Source organism: Cetorhinus maximus, chromosome 11 (assembly GCF_964194155.1).
Source record: "Cetorhinus maximus chromosome 11, sCetMax3.hap1.1, whole genome shotgun sequence".
Taxonomy (NCBI): Eukaryota; Metazoa; Chordata; class Chondrichthyes; order Lamniformes; family Cetorhinidae; genus Cetorhinus; species Cetorhinus maximus.
This window is the reverse complement of record NC_135889.1, coordinates 128,060,454-128,073,770: the sequence shown is the minus strand read 5'-3', so window position 1 is coordinate 128,073,770 and position 13,317 is coordinate 128,060,454. Positions and strand designations below refer to the sequence as shown.

The 13,317-nt window shown below is 49.2% G+C and overlaps 1 protein-coding gene across 3 annotated transcripts in view; it reads right to left on the bottom strand.

The window, feature by feature from the left end:
• Positions 1–13,317, bottom strand: part of ankzf1 (ankyrin repeat and zinc finger peptidyl tRNA hydrolase 1) — a 62,357-nt gene that overhangs the window by 17,675 nt on the left and 31,365 nt on the right. For 2 of the 3 annotated variants that reach the window (XM_078552764.1, XM_078552766.1), the window contains exons 8-11: positions 12,828–12,926; positions 5,535–5,699; positions 4,992–5,150; positions 2,005–2,434 (exon numbers count right to left, since the gene is read on the bottom strand). In XM_078552764.1, the coding sequence (XP_078408890.1) occupies positions 2,005–2,434; positions 4,992–5,150; positions 5,535–5,699; positions 12,828–12,926 (853 nt within the window). The remainder of the gene's footprint in view (positions 1–2,004; positions 2,435–4,991; positions 5,151–5,534; positions 5,700–12,827; positions 12,927–13,317) is intronic. The other variant, XM_078552765.1, reaches the window with a different exon arrangement.

Sequence of the window (13,317 nt, the reverse complement as noted above, 5' to 3'; positions counted from 1 at the left end):
ACACTAGTCTTAGACCACTCTTCTCTCCTTCAAACTGAATGCGAAATTCAATCATGTTACGATCACTGCTACCTAGGAGCTCCTTCAGTATGAGGTCATTAATTAATCCTGCTTCATTATACGTTACCAAGTTTAGAATAGCCTGCTCTCTGGTTGGCTCTAGAACTTGCTACTCTAAGAAACTGTTCCGAAAATACTCTATGGACTCCTCCTCTGGGCATAACCTATGATTATTGTCACACATTTCTCACAAGCTCCATTATATCTTCCTGTATACCCTGTCCTACAGTGTAGTCACCGTAAAGGATCTAAAAACTACTCTCGCAAATGACTTCTCGCCTTTGCTATTTTTTATCTCTGCTTAAAAATTGATTCTACATCTTGATCTTTAGAACTAAGATCATCTCTTGCTATCGTACTGTCATCCTTAATTAACCCCTTCACATTTTCCTAACTTCCTGTCCTTCCAAAATGTCATACCTTGAATATTCAGATCCTTTGTCATCTTGCAGCCATGCCTCTGTAATGGCTATCAGGACATACATATTTACTTCTATTTGAGCTGACAATTCATTCATTTTGTTATGCATGCTATGTGCATTCAGATACAGAGCACTTCAGTTCTGTCTTTTTACTGTTTTTGCAACCTCTGGCCTTATCTGCTGGCACACAAGTTTGTATGCTCTGTCTTTTTCTGCCATGCTCAGATTATCATTACCCTTATTGCTACCTTGCTCTCTTGCCTTGTCCTTTCCCTTTAACTTATCACATCTTCCCTCACTTGATCCCTCCCCCTGCTATTTAGTTTAAAACCCCTGTTACCGGCCTAGTTATACGACTTGCCAGAACACTGGTCCAATCACGGTTCAGGTGAAGACTGTCCCAATGGTACAGCTCCCACTGTCTCCAGTACAGATGCAAGTGCCCCATGAATCGAAACCCATTTCTTCCAAACCAAACTTCAAGCCGTGCATTCAACTCTCTAAACTTATTTACCCTATGCTAATTTACTCATGGCTCAGGTAGTAATCCAGACATTATTACCTTTGAGGTTCTGCCTTTTAATTTAGCCTCTAGCTGCTCATACTCCCGAAAAATAACCTCCTTCCTAGTCCTATACATGTTGTTGGTACCTAAGTGGACCATGATAACTGGATCCTCCCCTTCCCAATGCAAGTTCCTCTACAGAATGAGGTGTCCCAAATCCTGGCAGCGGGCAGGCAACACAGCCGTCTGCACTCTCACTCTTGGTAACAGAGAACTGTGTCAATCCCTCTGATTATACTGTCCCCTATTAACACTACTTTCCTATTTACTTCCAACACCCCCGCTTAAATGGCTTTCTGTACCATGTTACTCTACGGTGCCATGGTCAGTTTGCACATCCACCCTGCAGCTCCCACTTTCATCCACACAAGCTGCAAGAACCTCAAACCTGTTGGACAACTGCAAAGGCTGAGGCTCCTCCATTTCTACCGTCTCAATCCCCATACCTGCCTCACTCGCAGTCACACCCTCCTGTCCCTGACCATGGACCAAATAAGAAGGCCCTAGTTTAAGTGATGTGACTACCTCCTGGAACAAAGTGACCAGGTGACTTCCCACTTCCTGATTCTTTGCAGTTTCCGAAGCTCAGATTCCAACTCATTAACTCGGGGCCAAAGTTCCTTGAACCGCAGACACTTATGCAGACATGTTTGCATTGGATCATACTGGCATCCACCAGCACCCACGTATTGCAGCTGCAACACATAACCTGCCCAGCCAGCTTGTGTTTTAATTAACTCATTATTTTATTAATTACATATTAATTAATGCCAGGTGTCTGCCAGTTCCACCAACCTATATTCTTTCAAAATCTATCATTATCCTCCTCACAATGCACCCTCAGCAAGGCCACAAAACCCTTCCTGAAGTCTGGTGAATTCCCAGAATTAGACACCATGTCCCCACTTGGGCCTATGCAGTGATTAAAGGTTTAGCCTATATTGAGGGCAGCCTCACCTTATGGCAGGATCAGAGCCTGCATCCATCAGCAGACGGAGGACGGCTGGCTGACCAGCAGCTGCTGCCACGTGCAGAAGGGTGAATCCTGTCTCATCTAGTGCTTCACACAATGTAGGCACTGTCACCACCGCAGGCCATGAAGCCTCCTTCGCAGGGGGTCCAGTGCCCAGCCTGTCTGGTGTGTAACGCTCCGCTCCCACCTCACTGTCTTTGCTGTGTCCCATTTGCCTGTGGGTCTCCGATCGTCGCTCCTGGTCTGTTTCCATTGTGCACTCAGCTGCCTCACTGGGAGAGTTGGTCTGTTCAGAGCAGCTATGCTCTGTGTTGCGAAATGGGAGCACATCGCACAGTAACTCCTGAAGATGCTCTATGTCTCCAGTCTTACACGCGGTGTACAACTCGTTCATCATTCGATAATGCTCATTCTCTGGAAAACACAAGGCCTTTACTGTTATGCTATTGCGTTCCTAGCTGGCCTCCTACATTCTATCCCCATAAACTTCAGCTGAGCCAAAACTATGCTGCCTCTGTCCCAACTCAAGTCCTGATCGCCCATTAGCTCTATGCTTGCTGACCTACACTAGCTGCTAATTAAGCAACACCTTAATTGTAAAATTATCATCTTTTAAAAAAATTCTTCCATAGCCTGAGCCTATCTCTGTAATCTCCTCCAGCTGTTCAAACCTGGGATATCTGCACTCCTCCAATTCTGGCCTCTTGAGCATCCCCAATTGTAATTGCTCTGCTGTTGGTGGCCGTGCCTTCAGCTGCATGGATCCTGAGCTCTGGAATTCTATCCTTAAACCCCTCCTTTCTCTTTCTCTCTCCCTTTACATTCCTTAAAAGCTACCTTTTTGACCGAGTTTTTGGTCAACTGTTGTAATACCTAGTTATGCGTCTCATTTCTAAATTTTGTTTGATATCACCTCTGAAGCACTTTGCGATGTTTCACTATTATAAAGCTGCTGTATAAATGTAAGTTGATGGTTTCACTTCTGTTCCTCTGCCTCCCATCTATGACTTCACATATAACAAAAGAAAAACTCCCAGTAATGGAATTCATGTTCTGATGTGGATTAAGGGGTTAAATTATGAGGGCAGGTTGCATAGACTAGGCTTGTTTTTCCTCAAGTGTAGATTAAGGAGTGGTCTGATCGAGGTGGTTATGATGATTAAGGGGGCAGAACCTTCAAATCCGAGCCAGGCCATTCAGGGGTGATGTCAGGAAGCACTTCCTCACACAGAGGGCAGTGGGAATCTGGAACTCTGTCCAACTAAAAACTGTTGATGCTGAGGGTCAATTGGAAATTTGAGGTTGATGAGTTTTTATTGGGCGAGTGTGTCAAGGGATATGAAGCAAACCTGCAGATCAGTCACCATCTCAGTGAGTAGGCTCAAGCAGCTGAATGACCCGTTTCTGTTTCTATCACCAAGAAGAGAATGGACAGAATGGATTCTGGCAAAAAGCCCCTTATCATCGAATCAAAAGGGCACAGAGCAAAGGGGAGCTTGTGCAGGGTAAGGAAGAAAGTCAAGGTAGAAAGTTTTCATACATAGAGCAACTGAGGTGAGAAGTAATATTTAAGTAAGACTGCACATAGTAAATGAGGTGAAAGAGGCTAATTAGATGCGTTTGTGGAGACAATGGGCAGCATTTGACCTTGATGTCAAGGACAGTCACTTTCACCTCACCTCTGGAGTTCAGCTCTTTTGCCCGTTTGAACCAAGGCTGTAACGAGGTCAGATCCGAGTGGCCCTGGCGGAACCCAAACTGAGTGTCTGTGAGCAAGTTATTGCTGAGCAAGTGCCACTTGATAGCACAGTTGATGGCCCCTTCCATCACTTTACTGATGATCGAGGGTAGACTGATGGGGCAGTAATTGGCTGGGTTGGATTTGTCCTGCTTCTTATGTACAGGATACACCTGGGCAATTTTCTACATAGCCGGGTAGATGCCAGTGTTGTAGCTGTACTGGAACAGCTTGGCTAGGGGCACGGCAAGTACCGAAGCACAAGTCTTCAGTACTATTGCCGGAATATTGTCAGGGCCCATAGCCTCTGCAGTATCCAGTGCCTTCAGCCGTTTCTTGATATCACGCGGAGTGAATCAAATTGGCTGAAGACTGGCATCTGTGATGCTGGGGACCTCCAGAGGAGGCCAAATGGATCATCCACTCAGCACTTCTGGCTGAAGATTGTAGCAAATGCTTCAATCTTATCTTTTGCACTGATGTGCTGGGCTCCTCCATCATTGAAGATGTGGATATTTGTGGAGCCTCCTCCTCCAGTGAGTTGTTAAATTGTCCACCACCATTCACAACTGGGTATGGCAGGACTGCAGGGCATGGATCTGTTCTGTTGGTTGTGGGATCGCTTAGCCCTGTCTATCACTTGTTGCTTTTGCTATTGCTAAGCAAGTGTCGCTTGATAGTACTGTTGACGACACCTTCCAACAATTTGATGATGAATCGGAGTAGACAGATGGGATGGTAATTGGCTGGATTGGATTTGTCCTGCTTTTTGTGGGTTGTACATACCCAGGCAATTTTCCACATCGCCAGTTAGATGCCAGGGTTGTAGTTGTAATGGGACAGTTTGGCTAAGGGCATGGCTAATTCTAAGGCCCGGGTCTATTTAATATTATTGGCAGAATGTTATCAGGGTCCAGAACCTTTGCAGTATCCAGTACCTTCTGCCCTTTATTGATATCACATGGAGTGAATCGAATTGGCTGAAGACAGGCATCCGTAATGCTGGGGATCTCAGAAGGAGGCAGAGATGGATCATCCACTCGGTGCTTTTGGTTGAGGATGGTTGGATAGCTGGGTGGTTGGGGGTGAGGTAGGGGTCAGAGGGCGGGTGAGGCTCAGTACCTCACTGAGTGAGATCAGCTCACACGGCACAGGCTGCGGATGGAGTCTGGGTCTTTCTTGCCGTGTGGGGCGTTGACTTGCAGGAATGTGGCCACCTGCTCTTCACTGTACCTTGTTCTGACGGCCCAGCAGGGGTCACACGGGAATTTCTTGGTTGCTTCTTTGCCAGATCCCTTTCTCCAGTGGAGAATGGCCCAATCACAGGATCGGCACCTTCCGTACTCTCGGTCTGTGTAATCTCATCATCTTCCTCTTCAGAAATACCAGTAGCTATGCAAAGGAAACAGATGAGATGAGATGAGATGCTCCTACATACAGACTTGGACAGAGAGTAAAGCTCCCTCTATATTAGATACAGAGTAAAGCTCCCTCTACACCGTCCCCATCAAACACTCCCAGGACAGGTACAGCACAGGGTTAGATACAGAGTAAAGCTCCCTCTACACCGTCCCCATCAAACACTCCCAGGGCAGGTACAGCACGGGGTTAGATACAGAGTAAAGCTCCCTCTACACTGTCCCCATCAAACACTCCCAGGACAGGTACAGCACGGGGTTAGATACAGAGTAAAGCTCCCTCTCCACTGTCCCCATCAAACACTCCCAGGACAGGTACAGCACGGGGTTAGATACAGAGTAAAGCTCCCTCTTTTACCTCCGCTCTGCATTGTCTTCTCCCCATGAACTTTCTTCTTTCTCCTTTTCCTTTTCTTTTTTGGTGACATATCAAATTCCCGGAGTTCCAACGTTCCCAGAGTTTCTTCCACCATTTCTAAGGCAGTTGGTAAATCAGCTGGATTGACAGCCTCTCCTTCACAATCTGCAGGACAAGAATATGATGGTGATATTTACAAAATCCAGGGAGTAATGACTGTACCCAGAAAGAGAAAGAGATCAAGTCCAGGCTGTATCGAGAGAGAGAGAGAGAGCGAGTACAGCCTCTCTGTCCAGAGCATGAGAAGAGCAGCACAGGACGGAAGAACATGAGATAGTACAGCCTATGTGAGTGAGTGACAGAGAGAGAGATTGACAGGGGGAGAGAGAGAGAGAGTGACAGGGAGAGAGAGAGAGAGAGAGAGTGACAGGGGGAGAGAGAGAGAGAGAGAGAGAGAGTGACAGGGAGAGAGAGAGAGAGAGAGAGTGACAGGGAGAGAGAGAGAGAGAGAGAGTGACAGGGAGAGAGAGAGAGAGAGAGAGTGACAGGGGGAGAGAGAGAGAGAGAGAGAGAGTGACAGGGAGAGAGAGAGAGAGAGAGAGAAAGGGTGATAGAGAGAGAAAGAGTGACAGAGAGAGAAAGGGTGACAGAAAGAAAGAGCAACACAGAGAGAGAGAGTGAGAGTACAGCCCCTTTGCCCAGGGAGAGAGTGTGTGTGTGGGAGAGAGAGTAAAAACCCAGAGTTTGTGTGTGTGTGAGAGAGAAAGAGAGAAAGAAAGAGAGAAAGTGAGTGAGAGAGAGAGAGAGAGAAAGAGAGAGAGGGAAAGTGAGAGAGAGAGAGAGAGAGAGAGGGAGAGAGTGTGTGAGAGAGAAAGTAAGAGAGGGAGTGAGAGAGAGTGAGAGTGAGTGAGAATGAGAGAGATCCAAATTCATCTCACTGTCCTGCACTCTTCCCATGGCAAAGCGTCTTCCTGTTTTAAATAGAAACAGAAAATGCTGGAGAAACTCAGGTCTGGCAGCATTTGTGGAGATAGGAACAGTTAATATTTCAAGTCCAAAAATGACTCTTCTTCAGAACTCTCTTCCACAAATGACAATTGATGCCCAATCAGTTGTTACTTTTAAATCCGAGATTGACAGATTTCTGATAATCAAAGGTATGAAGGAATATGGGTTCTGAAGAAATCAAAATATGAACTGTTTCTCACCAGACATGCTGCCAGACCTGTTGAGTTTTTCCAGCATTTTCTGTTTCTATTTGTTTCAAATACCTATTCAAGTCTGCAGCCAGGTATCCCATACTTAAACAACCATCTTACAGATCTTCTTCTAAACCCTCACTAAGTGGCAATTTTAAATTAACAAGAAAGAAACACTATGAGACATCCTCAGATTGTGGAAGGTGCTAAAGTACTTTACAGCCAATTAAGTATGTTTCTGAAGAATAGACACTGTTTTAATGGGGTGCGCTGACCCAAGTTTTCAAGATATTCAGGGGAACCAAAACATAGAAATTAGGAGCAGGAGTAGGCCATTCAGCCCTTTGAGCTGCTCCACCATTCAATATGATCATGGCTGATTCTCTATCTCAACGCCATACTCCCGCTCTCTCCCTGTACCCCTTCACGCCTCTACACTCTAGAAATCTATATCCTTTTTAAATATATTCAGTGACTTGGCCTCCACAGCCTCTGCGGTAGAGAATTCCACAGGTTCACCACCATCTGAGTGAAGAAGTTTCTCCTCATCTCAGTCCTAAATGGCCTACCCCGTATCCTGAGACTGTGACCCCTTGTTCTAGACCCCCCCAGCCAGAGGAAACATCCTCCCTGCATCCAGTCTGTCCATCCCTGTCAGAATTTTATATGTTTCAATGAGATCCCCTCTCATTCTTCTAAACTCCAGTGAATACAAGCCTAGTCGACCCAATCTCTCCTCACATGACAAACCTGCCATCCCAGGAATCAGTCTGGTGAACCTTCGCTGCACTTCCACTATGCCAAGTATATCCTTTCTTCAAAACTGCACACAATACTCCAGGTGTGGTCTCACCAAGGCCCTGTACAGCTGCAGTAAGACATCCTTGCTCCTGTACTCAAGTCCTCTCGCAATGAAGGCCAACATACCATTTGCTTTCTTAACTGCTTGCTGCACCTGCATGTTGGCCTTCAGTGATTGGTGTATAAGGACACCCAGGTCCCTTTGTACATTAACATTTCCCAATCTATCATCATTTAAATAATACTCTGCCATTCTGTTTTACCTACCAAAGTGGATAACTTCACACTTATCCATGTTATACTGCATCTGCCATGTATTTGCCCACTCACTCAACCTGTCTAAATCAACTTGAAGCCTCTTAACCCCCTCCTCACCACACGTTCCCACCTAGTTTTGTGCTGTCAGCAAACATGGGCAGATAGAGTAGAGAGAGAGAAACTATTGCTGACAATTGGAGAATCTAGAACCAGGGCCATCATCCAAGTGTTAGAGACAGACGGTTCAGGAGTGAAATTAGGAACACTCCTACACATAAAGGGTGGTAGAAGTTTGGAATCTCTTCCACAAATGACAATTGATGCCAAATCAGTTCTTAATTTTAAATGAGATTGACAGATTTTGTTAACCAAAGTTACTAAGGGATATCGGGTGAAAGCGTGTGCGTAGGCAGCTAGGTCACAGATCAGCCTGATCTCATTAAATGGTGGAAGAGGTTTCAGGGGCTGAAGACCTCCTCCTGTGCATACTCTATATCACAATCCGTCTATGGATTTAATATCCTTTCTATAATGAAGCCGGTGACTAGCAAAGAGCGGAGTTCAGCAGTGAAAATGGTGGCTGGGACAGAGCGGACTGTGGCAGTGACGGTGGTGATTGGCACTGAGTGGACTGTGGCAGTGATTGGCACTGAACGGACTGTGGCAGTGATGGTGGCGATTGGCACTGAGCGGACTGTGGCAGTGATGGTGGTGATTGGCACTGAGCGGACTGTGGCAGTGATGGTGGTGATTGGCACTGAGTGGACTGTGGCAGTGATGGTGGTGATTGGCACTGAGTGGACTGTGGCAGTGATGGTGGTGATTGGCACTGAGTGGACTGTGGCAGTGATGGTGGTGATTGGCACTGAGTGGACTGTGGCAGTGATGGTGGTGGTGATTGGCACTGAGTGGACTGTGGCAGTGATGGTGGTGGTGATTGGCACTGAGCGGACTGTGGCAGTGATGATAGCGATTGGCACTGTGTGGACTGTGGCAGTGATGGTGGCGATTGGCACTGAGTGGACTGTGGCAGTGATGATAGCGATTGGCACTGTGTGGACTGTGGCAGTGATGATAGCGATTGGCACTGAGCGGACTGTGGCGGTGATGGTGGTGATTGGCACTGAGTGGACTGTGGCAGTGACGGTGGCGATTGGCACTGAGGGGACTGTGGCAGTGATTGACACTGAGGGGACTGTGGCAGTGATTGGCACTGAGGGGACTGTGGCAGTGATGGTGGTGATTGGCACTGAGCGGACTACGGCAGTGATGGTGGTGATTGGCACTGAGCGGACTGTGGCAGTGATGGTGGTGGTGATTGGCACCGAGCGGACTGTGGCAGTGATGATAGTGATTGGCACTGAGTGGATTGTGGCAGTGATTGGCACTGAGCGGACTGTGGCAGTGATGGTGGTGATTGGCACTGAGTGGACTGTGGCAGTAATGGTGGTGATTGGCACTGAGCAGACTGTGGCAGTGATTGGCACTGAGCGGACTGTGGCAGTAATTGGCACTGAGCGGACTGTGGCAGTAATTGGCACTGAGCGGACTGTGGCAGTGATTGGCACTGAGCGGACTATGGCAGTGACGGTGGTGATTGGCACTGAGCCGACTGTGGCAGTGACGGTGGTGATTGGCACTGAGGTGACGGTGGTGATTGGCACTGAGTGGACTGTGGCAGTGATGGTGGTGATTGGCACTGAGTGGACTGTGGCAGTGATGGTGGTGATTGGCACTGAGTGGACTGTGGCAGTGATGATGGTGGTGATTGGCACTGAGTGGACTGTGGCAGTGATGGTGGTGATTGGCACTGAGTGGACTGTGGCAGTGATTAGCACTGAGTGGACTGTGGCAGTGATGGTGGTGATTGGCACTGAGTGGACTGTGGCAGTGATGGTGGTGATTGGCACTGAGTGGACTGTGGCAGTGATGGTGGTGATTGGCACTGAGTGGACTGTGGCAGTGATGATAGCGATTGGCACTGTGTGGACTGTGGCAGTGATGGTGGTGATTGGCACTGAGTGGACTGTGGCAGTGATGATGGTGGTGATTGGCACTGAGTGGACTGTGGCAGTGATGATGGTGGTGATTGGCACTGAGTGGACTGTGGCAGTGATGGTGGTGATTGGCACTGAGCAGACTGTGGCAGTGACGGTGGTGATTGGCACTGAGTGGACTGTGGCAGTGATGGTGGTGATTGGCACTGAGTGGACTGTGGCAGTGATGGTGGTGATTGGCACTGAGCGGACTGTGGCAGTGACGGTGGTGATTGGCACTGAGCGGACTGTGGCAGTGTCGGAGGTGATTGGCACTGAGTGGACTGTGGCAGTGATGGTGGTGATTGGCACTGAGTGGACATTGGCAGTGATGATGGTGGTGATTGGCACTGAGTGGACTGTGGCAGTGATGGTGGTGATTGGCACTGAGTGGACTGTGGCAGTGATTAGCACTGAGTGGACTGTGGCAGTGATGGTGGTGATTGGCACTGAGTAGACTGTGGCAGTGATGGTGGTGATTGGCACTGAGTGGACTGTGGCACTGATGATAGCGATTGGCACTGTGTGGACTGTGGCAGTGATGGTGGTGATTGGCACTGAGTGGACTGTGGCAGTGATGATGGTGGTGATTGGCACTGAGTGGACTGTGGCAGTGATGGTGGTGATTGGCACTGAGCGGACTGTGGCAGTGATGGTGGTGATTGGCACTGAGCGGACTGTGGCAGTGACGGTGGTGATTGGCACTGAGCGGACTGTGGCAGTGACGGTGGTGATTGGCACTGAGTGGACTGTGGCAGTGATGATGGTGATTGGCACTGAGTGGACTGTGGCAGTGATGATAGTGATTGGCACTGAGTGGACTGTGGCAGTGATGGTGGTGATTGGCACTGAGTGGACTGTGGCAGTGATGATAGCGATTGGCACTGAGCGGACTGTGGCGGTGATGGTGGTGATTGGCACTGAGTGGACTGTGGCAGTGATGATGGTGGTGATTGGCACTGAGCGGACTGTGGCAGTGATGGTGGTGATTGGCACTGAGTGGACTGTGGCAGTGATGGTGGTGATTGGCACTGAGTGGACTGTGGCAGTGATGGTGGTGATTGGCACTGTGTGGACTGTGGCAGTGATGGTGGTGATTGGCACTGAGCGGACTGTGGCAGTGATGGTGGTGATTGGCACTGAGTGGACTGTGGCAGTGATGATGGTGGTGATTGGCACTGAGCGGACTGTGGCAGTGATGGTGGTGATTGGCACTGAGTGGACTGTGGCAGTGATGATGGTGGTGATTGGCACTGAGCGGACTGTGGCAGTGATGGTGGTGATTGGCACTGAGTGGACTGTGGCAGTGATGATGGTGGTGATTGGCACTGAGCGGACTGTGGCAGTGACGATGGCGGAAGCGATGGTGGCAGTGACAATGGCGGAAGCGATGGTGGCGGTGACAATGGCGGAAGCGATGGTGGCGGTGACAATGGCGGAAGCGATGGTGGCGGTGACAATGGCGGAAGCGATGGTGGCGGTGACAATGGCGGAAGCGATGGTGGCGGTGACAATGGCGGAAGCGATGGTGGCGGTGACAATGGCGGAAGCGATGGTGGCAGTGACAATGGCGGAAGTGATGGTGGCGGTGACAATGGCGGAAGCGATGGTGGCAGTGACAATGGCGGAAGTGATGGTGGCAGTGGCTGGCAGCTTGTTTCCTTCCCCAGTCCTGGTGCGGGGTGGCCGCTCTAGGCATCTCTTCAGGTTTCTACCTGTGAGTTTGGTGCCTGAAAGCTTCTGTGAGCTGGAGAGAAGTGAGTGCAGGGCTGAGGGGGGGGGGTCTCCCAGAGAAATGAAAAGCACATGGGCCATGAAGAATATCGTTTTCAAATTAACTGTAATAATTTAGTATCTCGGCGCTTAAATGGCGCTGCGTGTGGTGACATGAGAATTTTGTACCCAAAATTAATTTCCGAATGGGCAATGAAGTTTGAATTGAATCGAGTTCCTCAAACCCCCAGCGCAGTGTCTGTTCCTGAATCACTGTTTTACAGACAGTCCCCAAATTACTACAATGAAAAATAGTGTTTTATGATTTTTTTTTCCAACTGTACTCAAACTTTCAGGGAATTCTATATTCAAACCTCTGGCTGCAGTTCATCCAGATCCTTCTTTTCACTGGCTGTATTTTCACAGCAGCTACAAGCTCTCACTCAGATACTGAGGGGACTGTGGCAGTGATTGACACTGAGGGGACTGTGGCAGTGATTGGCACTGAGTGGACTGTGGCAGTGATGGTGGTGATTGGCACTGAGCGGACTACGGCAGTGATGGTGGTGATTGGCACTGAGCGGACTGTGGCAGTGATGGTGGTGGTGATTGGTACCGAGCGGACTGTGGCAGTGATGGTGGTGGTGATTGGCACTGAGCGGACTGTCCTCTATGTGCCAATCTCACCAACCTACACTGGACTTCTGAAATTGTTTACAATCTTCAGTTAGTTAAATCCTCTATATGGTGATGATGATTATATCACCTCCTGACTCTCCAAAGCCTGTCCACCATCGACAAGGCACAAGTCAGGGTGCTTGCAGAATATTCTCCACTCGCCTGGATGAGTGCAGCTCTCACAACACTCAAAAAGCTTGACACCATCCAGAACAAAGCACCCCACCCATCACCTTAAACATTCACTCTCTCCACCACCAACACACAGTAACAGCAGTGTATGTACCATCTACAAGATTCACTGCACCAACTCACCAAGGTTCCTTACACAGCACCTTCCAAACCCACGACCTCTACCATCTAGAAGGACAAGGGCAGCAGATAGATGGGAACACCACCACCTGGAAGTTCCCCTTCAAGTCACTCACCATCCTGACTTGGAAATATATCGCCTTTCCTTCACTGTCACTGGGTCAAAATCCTGGAGCTCCCTCCCTAACAGCACTGTGGGTGTACCTACAGCACATGGACTGCAGCGGCTCAAGAAGGCAGCTCACCACCACCTTCTCAACACATGAAGTGGATGAAAGGCTCACTATGCTTCTCACCTTCACTCTCAGAATCTGATGCCTCGTGCACTGGTTTCAGCTTCTTGCTCCAAGCTTTCCTGTGTGGCTGGTGAATCGTAGCGACATCTGTATCCATTGCTAGAAGAAACAAAACTTCACTGGAGCAATTTACAGGGCTTATCATAGATCAATGCTGTAGAGGAGATTCCCAGGGATCTGCGTGATCACACAGGGCCGCGCCGCCTTAACCTGGGGCTCTCCGGGCCGCGCCGCCTTAACCTGGGGCTCTCCGGACCGCATCCCCTTAACCTGGGGCTCTCCGGACCGCATCCCCTTAACCTGGGGCTCTCCGGCCCGCGCCGCCTTAACCTGGGGCTCTCCGGCCCGCGCCGCCTTAACCTGGGGCTCTCTGGGCCGCAGCCCCTTAACCTGGGGCTCTCTGGGCCGCAGCCCCTTAACCTGGGGCTCTCCGGACCGCAGCCCCTTAACCTGGGGCTCTCCGGGCCGCGCCGCCTTAACCTGGGGCTCT